The sequence below is a fragment of the Mesoplodon bidens genome, assembly GCF_964165515.1.
Source record: "Mesoplodon bidens genome assembly, chromosome: 11".
NCBI classification, from domain to species: Eukaryota; Metazoa; Chordata; class Mammalia; order Artiodactyla; family Ziphiidae; genus Mesoplodon; species Mesoplodon bidens.
In genome coordinates this window covers 102775385-102792095 of record NC_138167.1, presented here as the reverse complement: position 1 = coordinate 102792095, position 16711 = coordinate 102775385, and the positions used below count along the sequence as shown (strand labels likewise).

Below are 16711 nucleotides of genomic sequence, written 5' to 3'. Positions count from 1 at the left end.
CCCCTAGAAGTAAAAATCATTATAATCCTCTCTCTCTCCACCATGAAAGGATGAGATAAAGGCTCAGCAGCAGCCCCCGTGAAAATCATGGTCAACACTGTGAAGAGGGGTTAGTAAGACAACTTGGTCCGACTCAGAGAAGGAAAGAGACAACTCTGCCCTTAGCCTGATCAGGCCCACAGGAAGGAACCACATTTGGGGCAGCTTTTGATAGTGTGGCAATGAGAGAGAACCTTCTTTAGGAGGGGACTCCCTGTTGCCGACCTTGAAAAAGCAAAGATGGGACCTTCGTTTACTGGGGCTGTTGCAGAGGGGATGTGCCCATGAGGTAGAGACTGCTTGGACTACCCTTTTACCCTGGTTGAGAACCACAGCACCTTCTATCCCTAAACTGCTTGAATCAGTGGGTGCCCGTTAGGACAGACGAAGTCAGGCCTCATTGGAGCAGACTGCCTTTTGGAGTGGTAGAAGGTAAATGTGAAGGGGAATGCTCTGGCGGAGGTTTGTCACGGCAGGTGGGCCAGCATGAGACCATTCAGAACCTCCAAGGCTCCAGAGATTACTTGGCTGGGAGCATCCCTCTGATGTGGTGTGGGGACTCCTACCTTAACAGGACCTGGCTGGGCATCTGGGGGAGGCAGAATAAACGGTTTATTAACTTAAGAGAGCGAGAGAATCACCTGGGGGGTTCCACCAAACCACTTAAAAAGCCTTGTACCTGGATTCTTGAGCCAATCCTCAGAAAACTTATCTAGATCTGGAGTAGGGCTCAGGAAGCTGCACTTTTAATAAGCTTCCTGGGCAGTCCCACCACAGTGGTCCATGGATAGAGAGACCAAATTATTGTGTATCCTCGGTTGCTTTTGGGAGTCAAAGTGGGCAATATTAAAAACTGCAGCAGGCATACGTATAAACAGGGAATATTCAAGGCAAGCAGAGGTGTATAGTTATTCTATGCATGAATCAGATTTGAGAAAAGCTAGCCTGGTGGTTAAAGAACACAACCCTGAGGACAGACAAACCAGATTCTTTCCTACTGACTTGTGTGATTTTGACCAAGTTCTTTTATCCTTCTGACTGTTTCTTCATATGGAAAAGAGCTATGACTGTACCTTGAGCACAATATTCTCTTTCGGCAAAGGTTGCTCTGGGTCCATTTGTGTTCTCTGCAACTTAACCCTTTCCAGTGCGCAAGCATTTTTAAGTTGTTTGGTGAAATATTACATTTGACTTTCAACAGTTCATTACTTTGGGCAAAGCTTATATAATGCTGCAGAGACTAGAACCTATGCAGAGATAGTGAGAGGATGTTATAAGCTTATTCTTCTGGTTTATAAAAAAGTTTAACCTTTTCTTCTCTTCCTCCACCTGCCACCAAGAGATGAGAAAGAAGGCAGAGCCTGGAAATGCACACCAAGCAATATTTCTGTGTCAGTTTGCCTTTTATTCCTCTGCCAGTACTTCCCAGAGAGATTTCACCAAAAGTGCCTAAGCTTGCCATGGCCATTGTTGTGAAGAAAATTTCTCTTTATTGCTAGTCACATCCCCTTTTCCTTCTCCTGGAGGCTTAATGGATGTTTGGGGGCAGGAAACAAAATTTAAACTAAAACATCAATTGTAAGAGCCTTCGTCCTAAGTGTGGTAGTTTGGAGTGTGAATCTTCTCAGGGTCTACTGAATTCTGCCCCAGTGGAAACTGTTATTAAGGGGCACCCATAGAAACATCGCTTATTGTTAGAAACCATGACATAATACAGAGCCAAGATCGACATTATTCTTCACGTGAAAGACTACAGAGAGCCAAGCTCAGTAGTTCACCCTCAAGTGTTGGCCAGCAACTTACCTTTTGAAGCCAGACAGCAGCCCGGGTCTTCAGAAGGTGACTAGGCAGCCCAGAGCACCCTACTGACAAGTGTGCTCACCCATCCAGCACAGAGGGAAAGGTCCCTGTTATGGCATCATATATAAGCCTGCTGCAATAAGGTTTGCTGGTGCAAAGGCTCTGTCACTGAGGACCCCAGTCCTGGAAGGCTTCTCCTCTGGCGAGCTGCCAGTTCAATCTTCTGAGCCAGGCTCACGTCCCAGGGATGGGTCACAAAGCTGATGACAGTGACTGGCACCTCGATCCCCACCCGGCCCACCCTCCCTGCTCTGTGGATGTAGTCTTGCAGGGTGAGAGGGAAATCATAATTGATGACTAGCTCCACCTGGGTGCTGTCCAGGCCCTGAGAGGCGATGTCTGTGCAGAGAAGAATGTTTCGGGAGCCCTTCTGGAAGGACTGGAAGATGCCTGCCCTCATTGAGGCTGGCATTTGTCCCTGCAGTCTTAAGTGTTGGATTTTGTGGTCATCCAGAATATATACCCCAGCCAGTTCACAGTGCTGTAGCAATTACAGAACACCAGAACAGTTCCTGCGGCGCCAGTCCTATATGCTCTGTCATGCTGCCTAAGGATCTGTACCAACCCAGTCACCTTCTCTGTTCCCTTCGGCCTCATGAATGTCTGTCTGACATGAGGCATGATGCAGTGGAGCTTGTCACTGGTAACGGGGGTTAGAGAGTCTAAGCTGGCAACTTTACTCAGCAGCTGGCCTACACCTTCGGGAAATGTGGCACCCACCAGCACTAACTGGGCTTTGGGATTGAAGGGGTCTTTTATGTCAGCTGAGCCTTCTGCTATATGGCTCCCCTCCAAGATGTAATCCACCAGTTCCAGGAAGATTTCATCCAACAGCATGTCTGCATCATCCAACACCAAGAAGGAGAGCTGCTCCAGGCTGATCAGTTGAGTTTTCAGGGCCTTCCACAGAGCCCCCGGAGTGGCCAACAGAATATCTGCTGGAGGCTGTTTGGACAGTTGCAGCCTGATCCTCCTCATGCCATGGCCTCCCCCTAACTCCCGCACCTGGAGGTCCAAGGAGCTGCCCAAGGCCTGGGCCACAGCACGCACCAGTTCGGCTAATTCTCGAGAAGGCACAAGAACCAGGCCTCGAGGAGCAGGGATACGACAGGGGTCCAGGCTTGGCTGGCCCAACAGCCGTTGAAGGAGAGGTAGCATGTAGCTGAGAGTTTTGCCACTGCCGGTTTCTGCGGCGCAGAGAATGTGGCGGCCGCGAAGAAGTGGGGGAATGGTACTCGACTGCACGTTTGTGGGCCGAACAACTTCGGGAACAGCCTCCTGTAGCGCGCTCAGACCAGGGAGCTCCAGACACACTTCAGTGCAGCTGCCCTTGGGCGAAAGATTCCGCAGCGCTGGAGCCTCATGTTGCGCGCACTCGATGGAGAAATGGTCCGCGTGGGTGCACCGATTCCTCCAGCCGCACGAAGAGAGTGGCGCGGGTTCCAAGAGCCCAGCGTGAGGTGAGCCGGCTGGTTCAAGTCGGGTGGCCGCACTGACATCACCAGCAGCCCAGGACGCGCCAGCATCGGCCGTGGGGGGGGCTACGCTGGCCGCTATGCCGCTCTTCCTGCTGCCGCTGTAGAGCCCGCGGGATGCGCACCACGGGCAGGGGCTCGATGGGACCGCAGACCGTCAGGTCCCGGCGAGGCGCCAGAAGCAACCGAGCCGCGAGCGACAACAGCCGCAGCCGCTGTGCGAGAGCCATACACCCCTTGTTGCGGGAGAGGCGCACGACAGTGACGTCACAGGCGCGCCAAGGCCTCGCGGACGGTGGCCGGCGCGGTTCAGTAAGGCTCGCGGACTCGGCGAACTGTGTGGAAGGAGCGGGATCTGTAGAGCTCAGCAGCGGCGAGGTCTGTAGGTCCGAACCGGGGATGGTGACTCCAGACCCCCGCCAACCTTGGGGAAGGGTGCGCGGCGGAGGCAGGACCGGGGTCCGGTGGTGCGCGGCGATGGGGCCCTGGCATTACGAACCAGGAGGGCGGAGGGCTTCTGGCGATCCGATGTCCGATCCCTGCCGTGCTCTTTTGTCGCCCTCACAGCTCCTGTCATGGCTTGGCCAGTTCGGGTCTCCCCCTGTGACTTATGATGAGGGTGCGGCGATGTTTTCCCAGATGTGGTCCCCGTGTAAGGTCTCTGAATACAAGTATTTATTGAGAGTCTGAGTGAATGGTCAGGCCTGGGGGCCGAGACCAGGAGTCCGGAGTCGTAGGTCCAGGCTCACCCTTCCCTTAGAGCTCCCCAGAGAGCTGAGGGCCCCGAGGGCAAGCTGATGGCTTTCAGCGTATCTTCTCTTCAGTCAAGAGATCTCTTGGTACTTTTCCCCTTTCTTTTCAGCTGAGGTTCATTCTCCCCTCCCTTGTCACCCTTTCCAAATTCTCATCCTGAACCCACTGCTTTCTTGGGTAGTTCACCTCCAACGGCTTTCCAGTCAGATACCTCAATTCCGTAAACAGCAGAGAGGAGGGTCCTGCTACAGGTTTGTGTCTTGTCTCACAAAGCCACGGTCAGGCAGAATATTTTACTTTAAATCAGTTGTTCAGGTTGCCGAAAAGCCTTAGACAACAGGTACTTCCTGAACAGATCCTGAAAATGGGTGTCCGATCATTTCTGTAATTTCCAGTGTCTTGGGTAGGAGATAAGGTAAACGTGGATTAATCACCTGGGAGGTTCTTAACATCTGGCGAAAGAGTTTTACTTTCATCAGATACCATTATAGAGATAAATACTATCAAATTTCAAATAGCATTTTGATACACGATAGACGTTCTGGAGAGTTGAATGCTAAGCCAGCAGAGGAGAGGGTTTTGAGTCCTCATGGGTGAACAGAGTCATTGGAAAGAGCAGTGGCTCCTGAGTGAGGGCGATTTTGCCATCACCCGTCCTCCAGAACGTTTGACAATGGCTGGAGACATTTTTCTTTGTCACATCCGGGGTGTGAGGGGGGGCGGCGGTGCTGCAGACATCTAGTGGGTAGTGTCCAGGATGCTACTACATATCGTACAAGGCACAGGACAGCCCTCCCCACCACCCCAAAAGAATTACCTGGCCCAAAATGTCAATAGTGTGCTATGGAGAAACCTTGGATAGAGGCTGAGGGCTGAAGAGAGGCTGAGGTTGTCCCATGGACTCTCACTTCGGGTAGTCAGTCACATTTGACAGACCCTTGTGTGGCCCTGCCCCTTTCCCAGAATCTGTAGCAGGCACACTGATGCCATTGCTTGTCATGGCCTTGGGATGAGAAAACCTTGGGGGCTCCTCAAAGTCATAAACACAGGAAGGAAGGAGTGATTTAGGAGGGTGACGTGGGAGAAGAGAGCTTTAGGAAGAACAAAATTGTCCTCATGTGTTTGGGAAATGGGCCAGATGGAAAAGAGATGAGGTGTGCCATGGGGTGTACCATTGCAGAAGGCAGACTGGGACTGATGCGTGACAGGGAGTCAGATTCTGAATTTGATATAGACTGCTGTAGCAACTAGAAGTGCCTAGACCCGTCTAGACAGTGCTGGGTTTTCTGTCACTGCAAAGTTCATGTATAGGCTGATGACCAGTGAGTGGTGATATGAAAGAGGGGATTTCATATAAAGGATGCTCTAAGATATTGTGATTCTACACCACTTTTATGATTCTTTCCCAGAACTCGGAGCTCCTCGTTCGTTAGCTGAAGAGCTCCTTGGATGTCTGCTCTGACAAGTTTCATCCATTTACATGTGCCACTCATTTTTCAGGTACAAAACAAAGAATCGCTTGCACAAAGCCAGAAGGGATACACTGAAAGAATGATCAGAAAAGAATAATACATAGGTAAGCATTTACATTGACTTTCTCCACATATTTGAGACAGGGTAGCTGGTTAGTGGCTGCTTTCTCGGGCTCGAGCCCTTACAAAGTGAATCTCCTCAGCATGTCATAGAGATTGGACCCTATCTAAGCCTGTGTGTCTCTGCCCGTGGCCCCTAGTTTCTTCGTGTCATTGCTTTAGATACTGCGTAAGGCCCTTCTCTTTTCCTCCGATCACAGCAGACATTGAGTAACCTCTAGTTCTGACTGAGATGCATATTTCACATTATAGTACTTTGAAATGAGAGAGGTTTACCTATTGTGGAAACAAATGTAGGCTCCTGGGAATGTTAGTGTCACATGGTAATGTTTTTCCCAGGGCTGCCATGGTAACTGACTTTGCCTGGTTACTCCCTACGTTTTCCATTCGACGCAGCAGGCCCACCGCTAGGCCTCTCACCTGAGAAGTCCAGAATCGGGAAGACACAGGCTGTATCAGTTGCACTGCAGTCTTATTCACAATAGCCAAGATGGTGAAGCAACCAAAATGTCCATCAACAGGTGAATGGATAAAGAAGAAGAGGTCCATGTACACAATGGAATATTCACCATGGAGAACAATGAATTACTGCTCTTTGAGGCACCACATATGAGCCTAGAGATAATCATGGAACATGAGGTAAGTTGGAAATCAAAAGACCTATATTAGGGCTTCCCTGGTGGCGCAGTGGTTGGGAGTCCGCCTGCCGATGCAGGGGACGCGGGTTCGTGCCCCGGTCTGGGAAGATCCCACATGCCGCGGAGCAGCTGGGCCCGTGAGCCATGGCTGTTGGGCCTGTGCGTCCGGAGCCTGTGCTCCGCAACGGGAGAGGCCACAACAGTGAGAGGCCCATGTAACGCAAAAAAAAAAAAAAAAAAAAAAAAAAAGACCTATATCCTATGATATTACTTACAGGTGTTATCTAATAACTGACCCACAGGAAAATATTTCCACAGAGAAAGACACTAACAGATGTAGGAAAAAACTATACTTATCTAAAAGGAAAGGTGGGAGGAATGGATAAATGAAGATCAGTGTTATGTATACCAATACATATTATATACATGTGTCACACAGACGGACCATATAGCAAGGGAGGTCTACGGAACACTGTGTAATATTTTGCATGGGAAGAGGATCTGTATATGAATAGACATATATAATGTACAAATGATCCAGATTGTGTACAGCTAGGACAAACAATATTCTATTAATTACCCCGATTACAAAAATTAAGACAACCAACAAGAAGTAATGAGACATAAACGTATGGGGGTGTCTCCTGGCACATTCCATTCTAATTTACAACCTAGGAACACGACTTCCAGAAAGGCTCTCCTGCCCTACTACCCAGATTGGGGAATGGAGAAATGCTGCCTCCTTGTGACCGTTTCACACAACAGCTTTAAACCCACTGCTAATGGTCACTAACTATTCACCAAACGTGCAGTTCTGTAATGGCACCTGTCCACCAAAAAATTCCTGGGGTCAAAAACCGAATAAGAAATTCAAAAGAGGGCAACCTTCCAAGAAGACAATTTCAAGAGTATATTGTATGCACACTTAGTTCTCCTTTTTTTTAAACAGAAACAAAAACGGCTTGGAAAAATGATGAATTTTAGGTATTTGTAAAGACACGCAAACCCAAATTACAAAAACCTATCAGCTCACAGCAGTCAGAATGGCCATTAGCAAAAATGCTGCAAGCAATAAATGCTGAAGCGATTGTGGAGAAGTGCGTACCCTCCGTTCTAAGGGGGACGTGGTAAGAGCCACTAATGAAAACACAATGGAGGTGCTTTGAAAAGGGAAACATTGCGCTACCAGGCAATCAGTCATACCCACTGCTGGACCTGTCACCTGAGAAAATGAGAATCAAAACCTCACAGACTGGCAATTCTGCACTCCAGCAATACTTACCATAGCCAACACTTGGAAGCAACGAAAATGTCCATCAACAGAGGAGTGCACCAAGAAGCAGTGGTCCATGTACACAATGGAATATTACTCCAATAAAAAGTTTAAATTAAATTTAAAAACAAACATAAGTAAGGAGATGTAAGCATTTGGGGGTTTATCCGGGCACATTCCTCTCTAATTTATAACCGAGGAACACCACTGGCAGGAAGGTCTGTTTCCCTAGTACCAGCGTGGGGAACGTAGAAAGGCTGCCACCCTCTGGCCGTTACCTGCAAAAGCAGCTTTAAAGCCTGTGCTAATGGTCACTTCATGTGAACAAGTACTGCATGGCTGTAAATGAGACCTGCCCACAAAATGCCTTGAAGGAGGTAATGGCCAATAAATTTCAAAATGTGACACATACTTTAAGAAAACACTTTGAAGAGCTAAGCTGTAATCACAGTTTGAAAAATAAAATGGACATGCCTTAAAGCTTAATTTCAACGGATTATGAGACACACGCAAATTCAGCTACAAAGAGGTTTCAGCTAGTACACCTCAGAATAACAATCAGCAAGAAACCTATAAACAATAAATGCTGAAGTGTTTGTGGAGAAATGCATAACCTCAACTTTCAGTTGGATGTACCCTTGAAAGATCCACTAATGAGAACAGAATGGAGATGCCTTTAAAAGGTACACGTTGAGCTACAATATCATTCAGCAGGCCCATTCCTGGACCTATAACCAAAGAAGACAGAATTGGAAAGGCACAGGAAGGCAAATGTGCACTGCACAGTATTACAATAGCCAAGATATGGGAGTAACCAAAAAGTCCATCAACAGATGAGTGGACAAAGAAGAACTGGTACAAGTACAGACAAAATATTAGCCAAGGAAAAAAAGGATACATTGCCCTGTGCAGCACCGTAGATGATTCTAGATGTAATCACACAACCTGGAGTAAGTCAGAAAGAGAAAGACACATATCGTATGATATCACTTATAGGTGTTACCTAAAAATGGATACCAGTGAAGATATTCCCACAGAGAAGGACTATCAGAGATTCATTAAACAAATTTATGGTTCACCAATGGAAAGGTGTGAGGATTGGATACATTAGGATATTGGGGTTAACAGACGTATACAAACACAGGTGAAATATATAATCACCAAAGACCTACGGAATACCAAGAGAAGACTATTCAACATTCTGTCATAACGTACATGGGATAAGGATCCCAGGAAGAATAGACATACGTTTATGTGTAAAAGAACCACATCTTGCACACCTAGAACAAGCCAAACCCTGTAATCAAACTTGCTGTGATAAAAAATAAAAATTAAACAAAAAAACGAACAAGAAGTAGTGAGACAAACTTGAGGGGCTTTCTCCTGGCACATTCCATTCTAAATTACAACCTAGAACACGACTTCCATTGAGGCTCTGTTGCCCTAGTAACCAGATTTGGTAAGGGAGAACTGCTGCCCCCTTGTGGCCGTTTCACACAACAGCAGCTTTAATCCCAGCGCTAATGGTCAGTTGATATTCAAAATCATTGCAGGCCTGTAAATGACACCTGCCCTGAAAACAAATCCTGGGGTCATATATCGACCAAAAAATTCAAAAGACGTCCATATTTCAAACCGACAGTTTCAAGAGGCATAATTTATGCACATTTGGCTTCTGTTTCTTTTCCTTTTTTTGTTAAAAAAATGGGAACGGAAAAGGGCTGAACATCAGGAATTAATAAAGCCATGCAAGTCCAGTGTACGAAAACGTTCACCTCACAGCCGTCAGAATGATTATCAGCAAAAAAAGTCTAAAAGAATAAATGCTGAAGGGGTTTTAGAGAACTGTGTACCCTTTAGCTGCTGGTGGGATGAAACCTGGTAACAGCCAGTAGTGAGACCAGATTGGAGGTGCGTTTAGGGGTAAAAATGGAGCTACCATGTGATCTTGTAGGCCCACTCATGGGGTTATCACCTGATTAGACCAGAATCAAAAAGACACAGGCTGGCAATCCTGCACTGCAGCAACATGTACCATCCCAAGACCTGGAAGAAACCAAAATATCCATCAACAGAAAAATGCACCAAGAAGAAGTCGTCCATGTACACAATGGAATATTAGCCATGAAAAAGCATGGAACAGTGCCGTTGGCACCACCATATAAGGATCTACAGATAATCACCCAACATGAAGTAAGAAAGAAACCGAAAGACAGACATCCTATGACATCACTTATAGGTGTTACCTAAAAATTGATACCCATGAAATAATTTCCAAGAGAAGGACACACAGATTCAGAAAACCAAATTATGTTTAACCAAGTGGAAAGGTGTAAGGAATGTATGAATTAGGATATGGGGGTTAACAGACATGTACTAATACATATGAAATATATAATCACACAATACCTATGGAATACGAAGAGAGGTCTACTCAGCACTCTATAATAACATACACGGGAAAGGATCCAAAGAGGACTAGACAGATACATTGATAGGATGAACCGGAGACTGTACACCTAGGAGAATCTACATTTTTATCAAATTTGCTCTGATAATTAATAAAAATTAAATTTAAAAAGCAAACAACAATTTAGGATATATATGCTCTTGGGGCTTTGCGCTGGCACATTCCACTCTAATTTGCTGCTTACTAACACAATTTCCAGGAAAGCTCTGTTGCCCAAAAACCCAGAGTTGGAAATGTAGAAATGCTGCCGCCTTGTGGCCGTTTCCCACAAGAGCGGCTTTAAACACACCGCTAATGGTCACTTAACATTCAGAAGGACTCAGGGCTGTAAAGGACACCTGCCCTAAACAACTGTGCGGAGGTAGGGAATGGCCAAAAAAATTCAAAACTGCAAATTTTTCAAGAAAATAATATGAAGAGGTTAATTTGGCTCACTCTCTTTTAAAAAAAAGAAAATGGATAAAAGCCCAACCTCAGTAATTATTAGACTCATGCAAATCTAATCTACAAAAAGGTTTCAACTCACACCAGTCAACTGGCCATCAGCAAAAAGACTACAAGCAATAAATATTGAAGGGGTTTTAGAGAACACTGAACCCTCTAGCTTCTGGTGAGATGTAAAGGTAACAGCCAATAATGAGAACAGAAGGGAGCTGCAATTAAAATAAAAATTGAGGTACCATTCAATCCAGCAGTCACACCACTGGGCCTCTCACCTGAGACCTGAATCGAGAAGACCCAGGCTGCAAAATCTGCACTGCAGCCTTATTCACAATAGCCAAGACAGTGAAGCAACCAAAAGGTCCATCAACAGATGAACAGATAAAGAAGAAGTGGTCTATTTATACAACAGAATATTAGCCATGGAAAACAATGAAACACTGCTATTTGAGGCACCATAGATGAGCTTGGAGATAATCACAGAACATGAGGTAAGTCAGAAAGCAAAAACCTATATCCTATGATATCACTTATAGGTGTTAACTAATAACTAACACAAATGAACATATTTCCACAGAGAAAGACACTCACAGACTTAGAAGTATGCTTATCTAAAAGGATAGGTGGGGTGAATGGAAAAATTAAGATTAGAGTTACCATACGTGTACAAATACCTATTAAATACATATATCAAAAGACCGACCATATAGCAAGTGAGGTCTATGGAACTGTGGAGACGTCCCAATCACCTGACTGCCCTCCGACCTGCCGTGAATTGGAGACTGAGACCAGGCACGCCTCTCTCCTTCTCCATTCACTCAGGGACAGACTGGGGGTCATGGGAACCTCAGAATCGAAACCAGATTCTAAGACACCCCTGGGGTGTCTCCTAGCCAATTTTACAGCCCTCGGTTTCTCCCAAGTTCTCCGTTGCCGACGGCTTATTTTCTATTCCACTGTGGCCAGGCCACAATATCCTCTAGACAATCAATCCAAATGGCCTCCTGAAGGGACTTTCAATTTTAACATTCTCCGTGATCTAGATAATTACTGCCGCAGGATGGGCAAATGATCCGAGGTCCCCTATGTTCAGGCCTTCTGGTATTTACGCTCCCGCCCCTCCCTCTACGTCGATTGTTCCACTTCCCAGATCTTTCTTGCCAAACAGACATCTCCTACATCCAAGCCCCTAATTTCCTTTGATGATGACTCCTCTCCACTAGGCGACCCACCCGAATCTCTCGCCTCTCCCCCCTCCAGAGCTCTTCTCCAGCCTCCACCCAACCCTGAAGCGGTCCCTCCTCATCCCGCAGCCGCTCCGGCCCATCCAACCGCTCCCCCGCCTCCCTCAACGGTTTCTCCTCCCTCGCCCCTTGCTTTGCCAATTAGTGCACATACACGCTCTCACGACTCCCAAGATCCGAATCTCCTCTGCCCTCTGAGGGAGGTAGAAGGAGCGGAAGGATTAGTTAGAGTTCATGTTCCCTTTTCCCTCCAAGTTCTCTCTCAAATAGAAACGCGATTAGGCTCCTTTTCGGCCGACTCTTCCCGCTACATCAAATAATTTCGCTACCTCTCTCAAGCTTACGATCTAACCTGGTATGATATCTCTGTGATCCTATCTTCTACTCTGACCCCTGATGAGAGGGAAAGAGAATTCAAACTGCTGCCTGAAACCATGCAGATCAGGTTCACCTTACCGACAACTCCATGCCTGTCGGAGTGACTGCTGTACCTGGTACCAATCCAGGCTGGACTTATCAGGATGGCCAAGATGGCCGTCATAAACACGACCTCATGATCCAGTGCCTCCTGGCTGGCATGCAGGCTGCTGCTCATAAGGTAGTCAATTTTGAAAAACTAAAGAGATAATCCAAGAACCTAACGAAAATCCAGCTATCTTTCTCAATCGCCTTACAGCGGCCTTAACTTTGTACACCCAGCTGGATCCCGACACCCCGGCAGGGGCAGCGGTCCTAGCCACCCGTTTTATCACCCCATCAGCCCCGGACATCCGAAAGAAATTAAAATGGGCAGAAGATGGCCCTCAAACCCCTATTCAAGATCTGGTAAAGATGGCCTTTAAAGTCTACAATGGCCGTGAGGATTTGGCAGGATCCAGCTGACAGGCTCGGATGCACCAGGAGGTGGCCCTCCAAACCCAACCTCTTGTAGCCGCCCTAAGGCCGACCATCTCCCATGTATCACAGCATCCATGGGGTCCGCAAAAGGCAACCCCGCCGGGGGCCTGCTTCAAATGCAGAAAAGAAGGCCACTGGGCTCGCCAATGTCCCAATCCCCGACCTCCTTCTAAGCCCCGTCCCAGCTGCGGGTTAACGGGCCACTGGAAGAGTGACTGCCTTACGACTGGCCCTCCCTCAGCGTCTCCACGTGGGGGGCAGGCCGACCCAATGGCATTACCACTCGAACTGCTGGGATTGGCTGACGACTGACGGCACCCGGACTTGAAGACCCCCATCACCCTCGCCGAGCCCAGGGTAACGCTACAGGTAGCGGATAAGTCCATTTCATTTCTGGTGGACACGGGGGCTACCTATACGGTCCTGCCTACTTATTCTGGGCCAGTTACTCCTTCCCAGATCTCGGTCATGGGTATTGATGGCAAACCATCCTTCCCACTCCAGACCGGTCCACTCCCATGTCATATCGAAGGACTCCCTTTTACTCATTCCTTCTTAGTGATACCATCCTGCCCAGTTCCCTTGTTAGGCCGAGATGTCCTTTTCCACTTAGGGGCCTCCCTCCAGCTGGTTAGACTTGACCCTAAGGTCCCCTCCTCCCAACTCCTGCTTCCTCTTCTCGGCCTGTCTCTAGAACCCTCCCCCTCCTATGCCCCTCTTCCAGTCACACCAACCCCATCAATCCCCAAGTCTGGGATACTTCTAAGCCCATAATAGCAACACACCATTCCCCCGTCCTCATCCGCCTAAAGAACCCCTCCAAATTTCCATCAAGGCCCCAATTTCCCATCTCTGAGACTCACCTTATATTATCACCAGACTCCTAAGACAGGGACTCTTTATCCCCACTGACTCTCCCTGAAACACCCCCATCCTGCCTATCCACAAGGCCTCTGAGGATTATCGCCTGGTCCAGGACCTCCGACTAATCAATGAGGCCATAATTCCTCTGCACCCAGTAGTACCAAACCCATACACCTTGCTCTCCCATATCCCCCCATCCACAACCCAGTTTACGGTTCTGGATCTCAAAGATGCCTTTTTCACTATCCCCCTACATCCCGACTCCTATTTCCTCTTCGCCTTTACCTGGACGGATCCGCATACTCATACTTCCAGTCAGCTCACCTGGACGGTTCTTCCCCGGGACTTCTGCGACAGTCCTCACCTCTTCGGTCAGGCGCTGGCACAGGACCTCACTTCCTGCTCCGGTACCCCCAGCACACTCCTTCAATATGTAGATGACCTCCTCCTTTGTAGCCCATCTCTCAGCCTCTCAAGACAACATACTGCAGATCTCCTCAATTACCTTGGCTCTCGCGGTTATCGGGTCTCCCCAGCCAAGGCTCAGTTATCTGTATCTTCTGTAACCTACCTGGGGCTCCATCTTACCCCTACCACAAAAGATCTAACAGCCGATCGCACCCGGATTATCCGTGAACTCCAGCCTCTGGAAACAGCGGAACAAATTCCCTCCTTTTTGGGCCTTATAGGATTTTTCCGACACTGGATCCCTAACTTTGCTCTCCTCGCTAAACCCTTATATCTAGACGCTAAGGAAACCCCTCAAGGACTCCTCACCTCTCCTTCCGCCGTTCAACAGGCCTTTCTCACCCTCCGTAACGCTCTGATATCTTCTCCCCTTTCTCTGCCCAACCCAAACCGACCTTTTCACCTTTTTGTGGATGAACGGGCCGGAATAGCCACTGGACTCCTTGCCCAGCCTGTAGAGCCTTCCTACCGCCCCGTGGCTTACCTCTCCAAACAGCTAGACCCAACCATTCAGGGATGGCAACCATGCCTTCGGGCCCTAGCAGCAGCAGCCGAACTGACCAAACACTACAGATACTCAACCACACAGGAATAGGTAACATCTCCGACTGCTTTCTACGTGCCTCGCTTGGCCGGCCACCCTTGGCTGCTGTCCCACTCGACCAGCCCTTCAATTCTACTTCCTACACATCCCAAAACCCACCTTTTTCCCCGTTAAAAGTCCCCATATTCCTTGATTCAAAAAAATCTCACTATCTGTTACGGCAGCCGCCCAAATCTACCTGATACTGGGTTTCTTTGCAACACATCCCTCACGGTAAACACATCAATTGAAGCACCACCAGGCATGTTTTTGTGGTGCAATGGTTCCCTCACAAAAGAGATCAATTCTTCCTCCCCCTTCCCATGTATCCCCGTTACTCTCGTCCCACAACTCACACTGTATAGCCAAGACGAATTTTCCTCGCTAATCACGCCGCCCTTTACCCGACAAAAAAGAGCTATCTTTCTTCCTCTGGTCGCAGGCATCTCTCTCGCCTCCTCCCTGGTCGCTGCAGGCCTCGCGGGGGCGGGGGGGAGCTCTAACACATAGTGTTTCAACATCCCGCGACTTAGAACATAAACTCCAGCTAGCCATTGAAGGCTCCGCCGCCTCCATCTCCTCTCTCCAGTGCCAAATCACCTCCATAGCCCGAGTCGCTCTCCAGAATCGACGAGCCCTGGATCTCCTGACGGCCGACAAAGGAGGTACCTGCCTCTTCCTACAGGAGGAATGCTGCTGTAAACGCCCTCCGTCGCTTAAGAGAAGAACTCCAACGCAAACACCAACAGTCCGCCTCCCCAATTCCCGATTGGGGGCGATCCACCCTCTATACCTGGCTAACACCAATCTGAGGCCCCTTAATTCTCATCTGTATCTTGCTCATGTTTGCCCCGTTTTCTTAGGTTCCTTCGCCGGCGCATGGAGGAAGTCTCTCGTGTGGCCACAAACCAAATGTTCCTCGGTCCTTACACCTTGCTTCCTACAGAAACCCCCACTGGTCTCCCCTAAGCCTCGGACCTCTGGTCGCCCGACTCCCCTTTCGACGCCCCCATTCAGCATGAAGTAGCCAGAGATCGGAACGCCGCCCCATTACACCAAAGATGTCGGGATGTAAGGCCAACTGGCCCGAGGCAGGGGAACGCAATCAGATTCACAGGTTGCATCAGACCGAAACTCTCCAGACCACCCCGTTCCAGAAACTGACCTGGAGACATTCCGGACCACCCCGTTCCAGGAACTGACCTGGGGGCTTTCCACCCGGCCCAGCCTTCCCGCCTTTCGAGGGACGGGACTAGCGGTCCCAAGACTGATGTAACCGGCACCAGATAGTGCCACGACACCCCAAGAGACCACCAGATAAGGAATACCCTGCGCCCTCCCAGATTCACCACACCCCTTTCCCTTCCCCTATAAAATCTTGCCCAGCCCTCGCCCGGGGGCGACTTCTCTGGCCCCCTTCTCTCGGACCAGTGAACCTCGCCCGGCAGCGCCCCCTAATAAAGCTCACTTGAAGCTTTCCTCTGTTTCGCGATGCCGTTTGTTAAGATCCGACCTTACACTTACACATCAAGGATGGCTCTGAGCTGAATTGCTGCAAAACAAGACTATCCCGTGCAAAGAAGCCAGTAGAGCTTTGTATCCCATCAGCTACAGGAAGAGAATGGCTGCAGGCTACTGAAAGCCAGCAGCATTTACAACTTAACTCCCATGGCCTCTGCAGTGGTACGTCTGAGTTTTCTGTTTCTGCCCCTGTACCAAACAGCTCTGGTGTAATTCCTCGTTCCTTCCTCCACCCACCCCCACCAACCCCTGTCCCCTTACCTGCGGTCCGCAGCCCTCCGCTCCGCGCTCGGATGCCGCTGGGGTGCCAGGGACCCACGGGACGGGTCGTTCCCAGCCGCCGGGCGCTGGCTCCCTAGACTCCCTCCGCTCCGCGCTCGGATGCCGCTGGGGTGCCTGGGACCCACGGGACGGGTCGTTCCCAGCCGCCGGGCGCTGGCCCTCTAGACCCCCGCTGGCTCGCGTGGCGCCGACGGGGAGGAGCCCCAAGGAGGCCCCGCGCCAGGTGCGCTCTGGCCGGGACGCCCACTTCCGGGACACTCTCTTCCGGGAGAGGCGCGCAGACCGCCGCCGCCCTCAGGTGAGCCGCAGCC

The 16711-nt window shown here is 49.1% G+C and overlaps 1 protein-coding gene and 1 pseudogene across 15 annotated transcripts in view; one reads left to right on the top strand and one right to left on the bottom strand.

Annotated features, from left to right (window-relative positions):
- Positions 1–16711, top strand: part of LOC308625130 (uncharacterized protein) — a 124075-nt gene that overhangs the window by 36946 nt on the left and 70418 nt on the right. Inside the window, exons 2-4 of one of the 14 annotated variants that reach the window (XR_014017059.1) lie at positions 5628–5703; positions 6241–6358; positions 15187–16140. Coding sequence is in view for 2 of the 14 variants with exons in the window: in XM_081249076.1 (XP_081105202.1) it covers positions 3942–4064 (123 nt within the window). In the remaining 12 variants the exon portion in view is untranslated. Of the gene's footprint in view, positions 1–3941; positions 4199–5627; positions 5704–6115; positions 6359–7306; positions 7770–10728; positions 11033–12923; positions 13383–15186; positions 16206–16711 lie in introns of those variants that run through there. The other 13 variants (XR_014017061.1, XR_014017062.1, XR_014017064.1 and 10 more) reach the window with 13 other exon arrangements.
- Positions 1630–3658, bottom strand: LOC308625129 (putative ATP-dependent RNA helicase DDX28; annotated as a pseudogene). The gene has a single exon. The product of its transcript is annotated as a putative ATP-dependent RNA helicase DDX28 (transcript).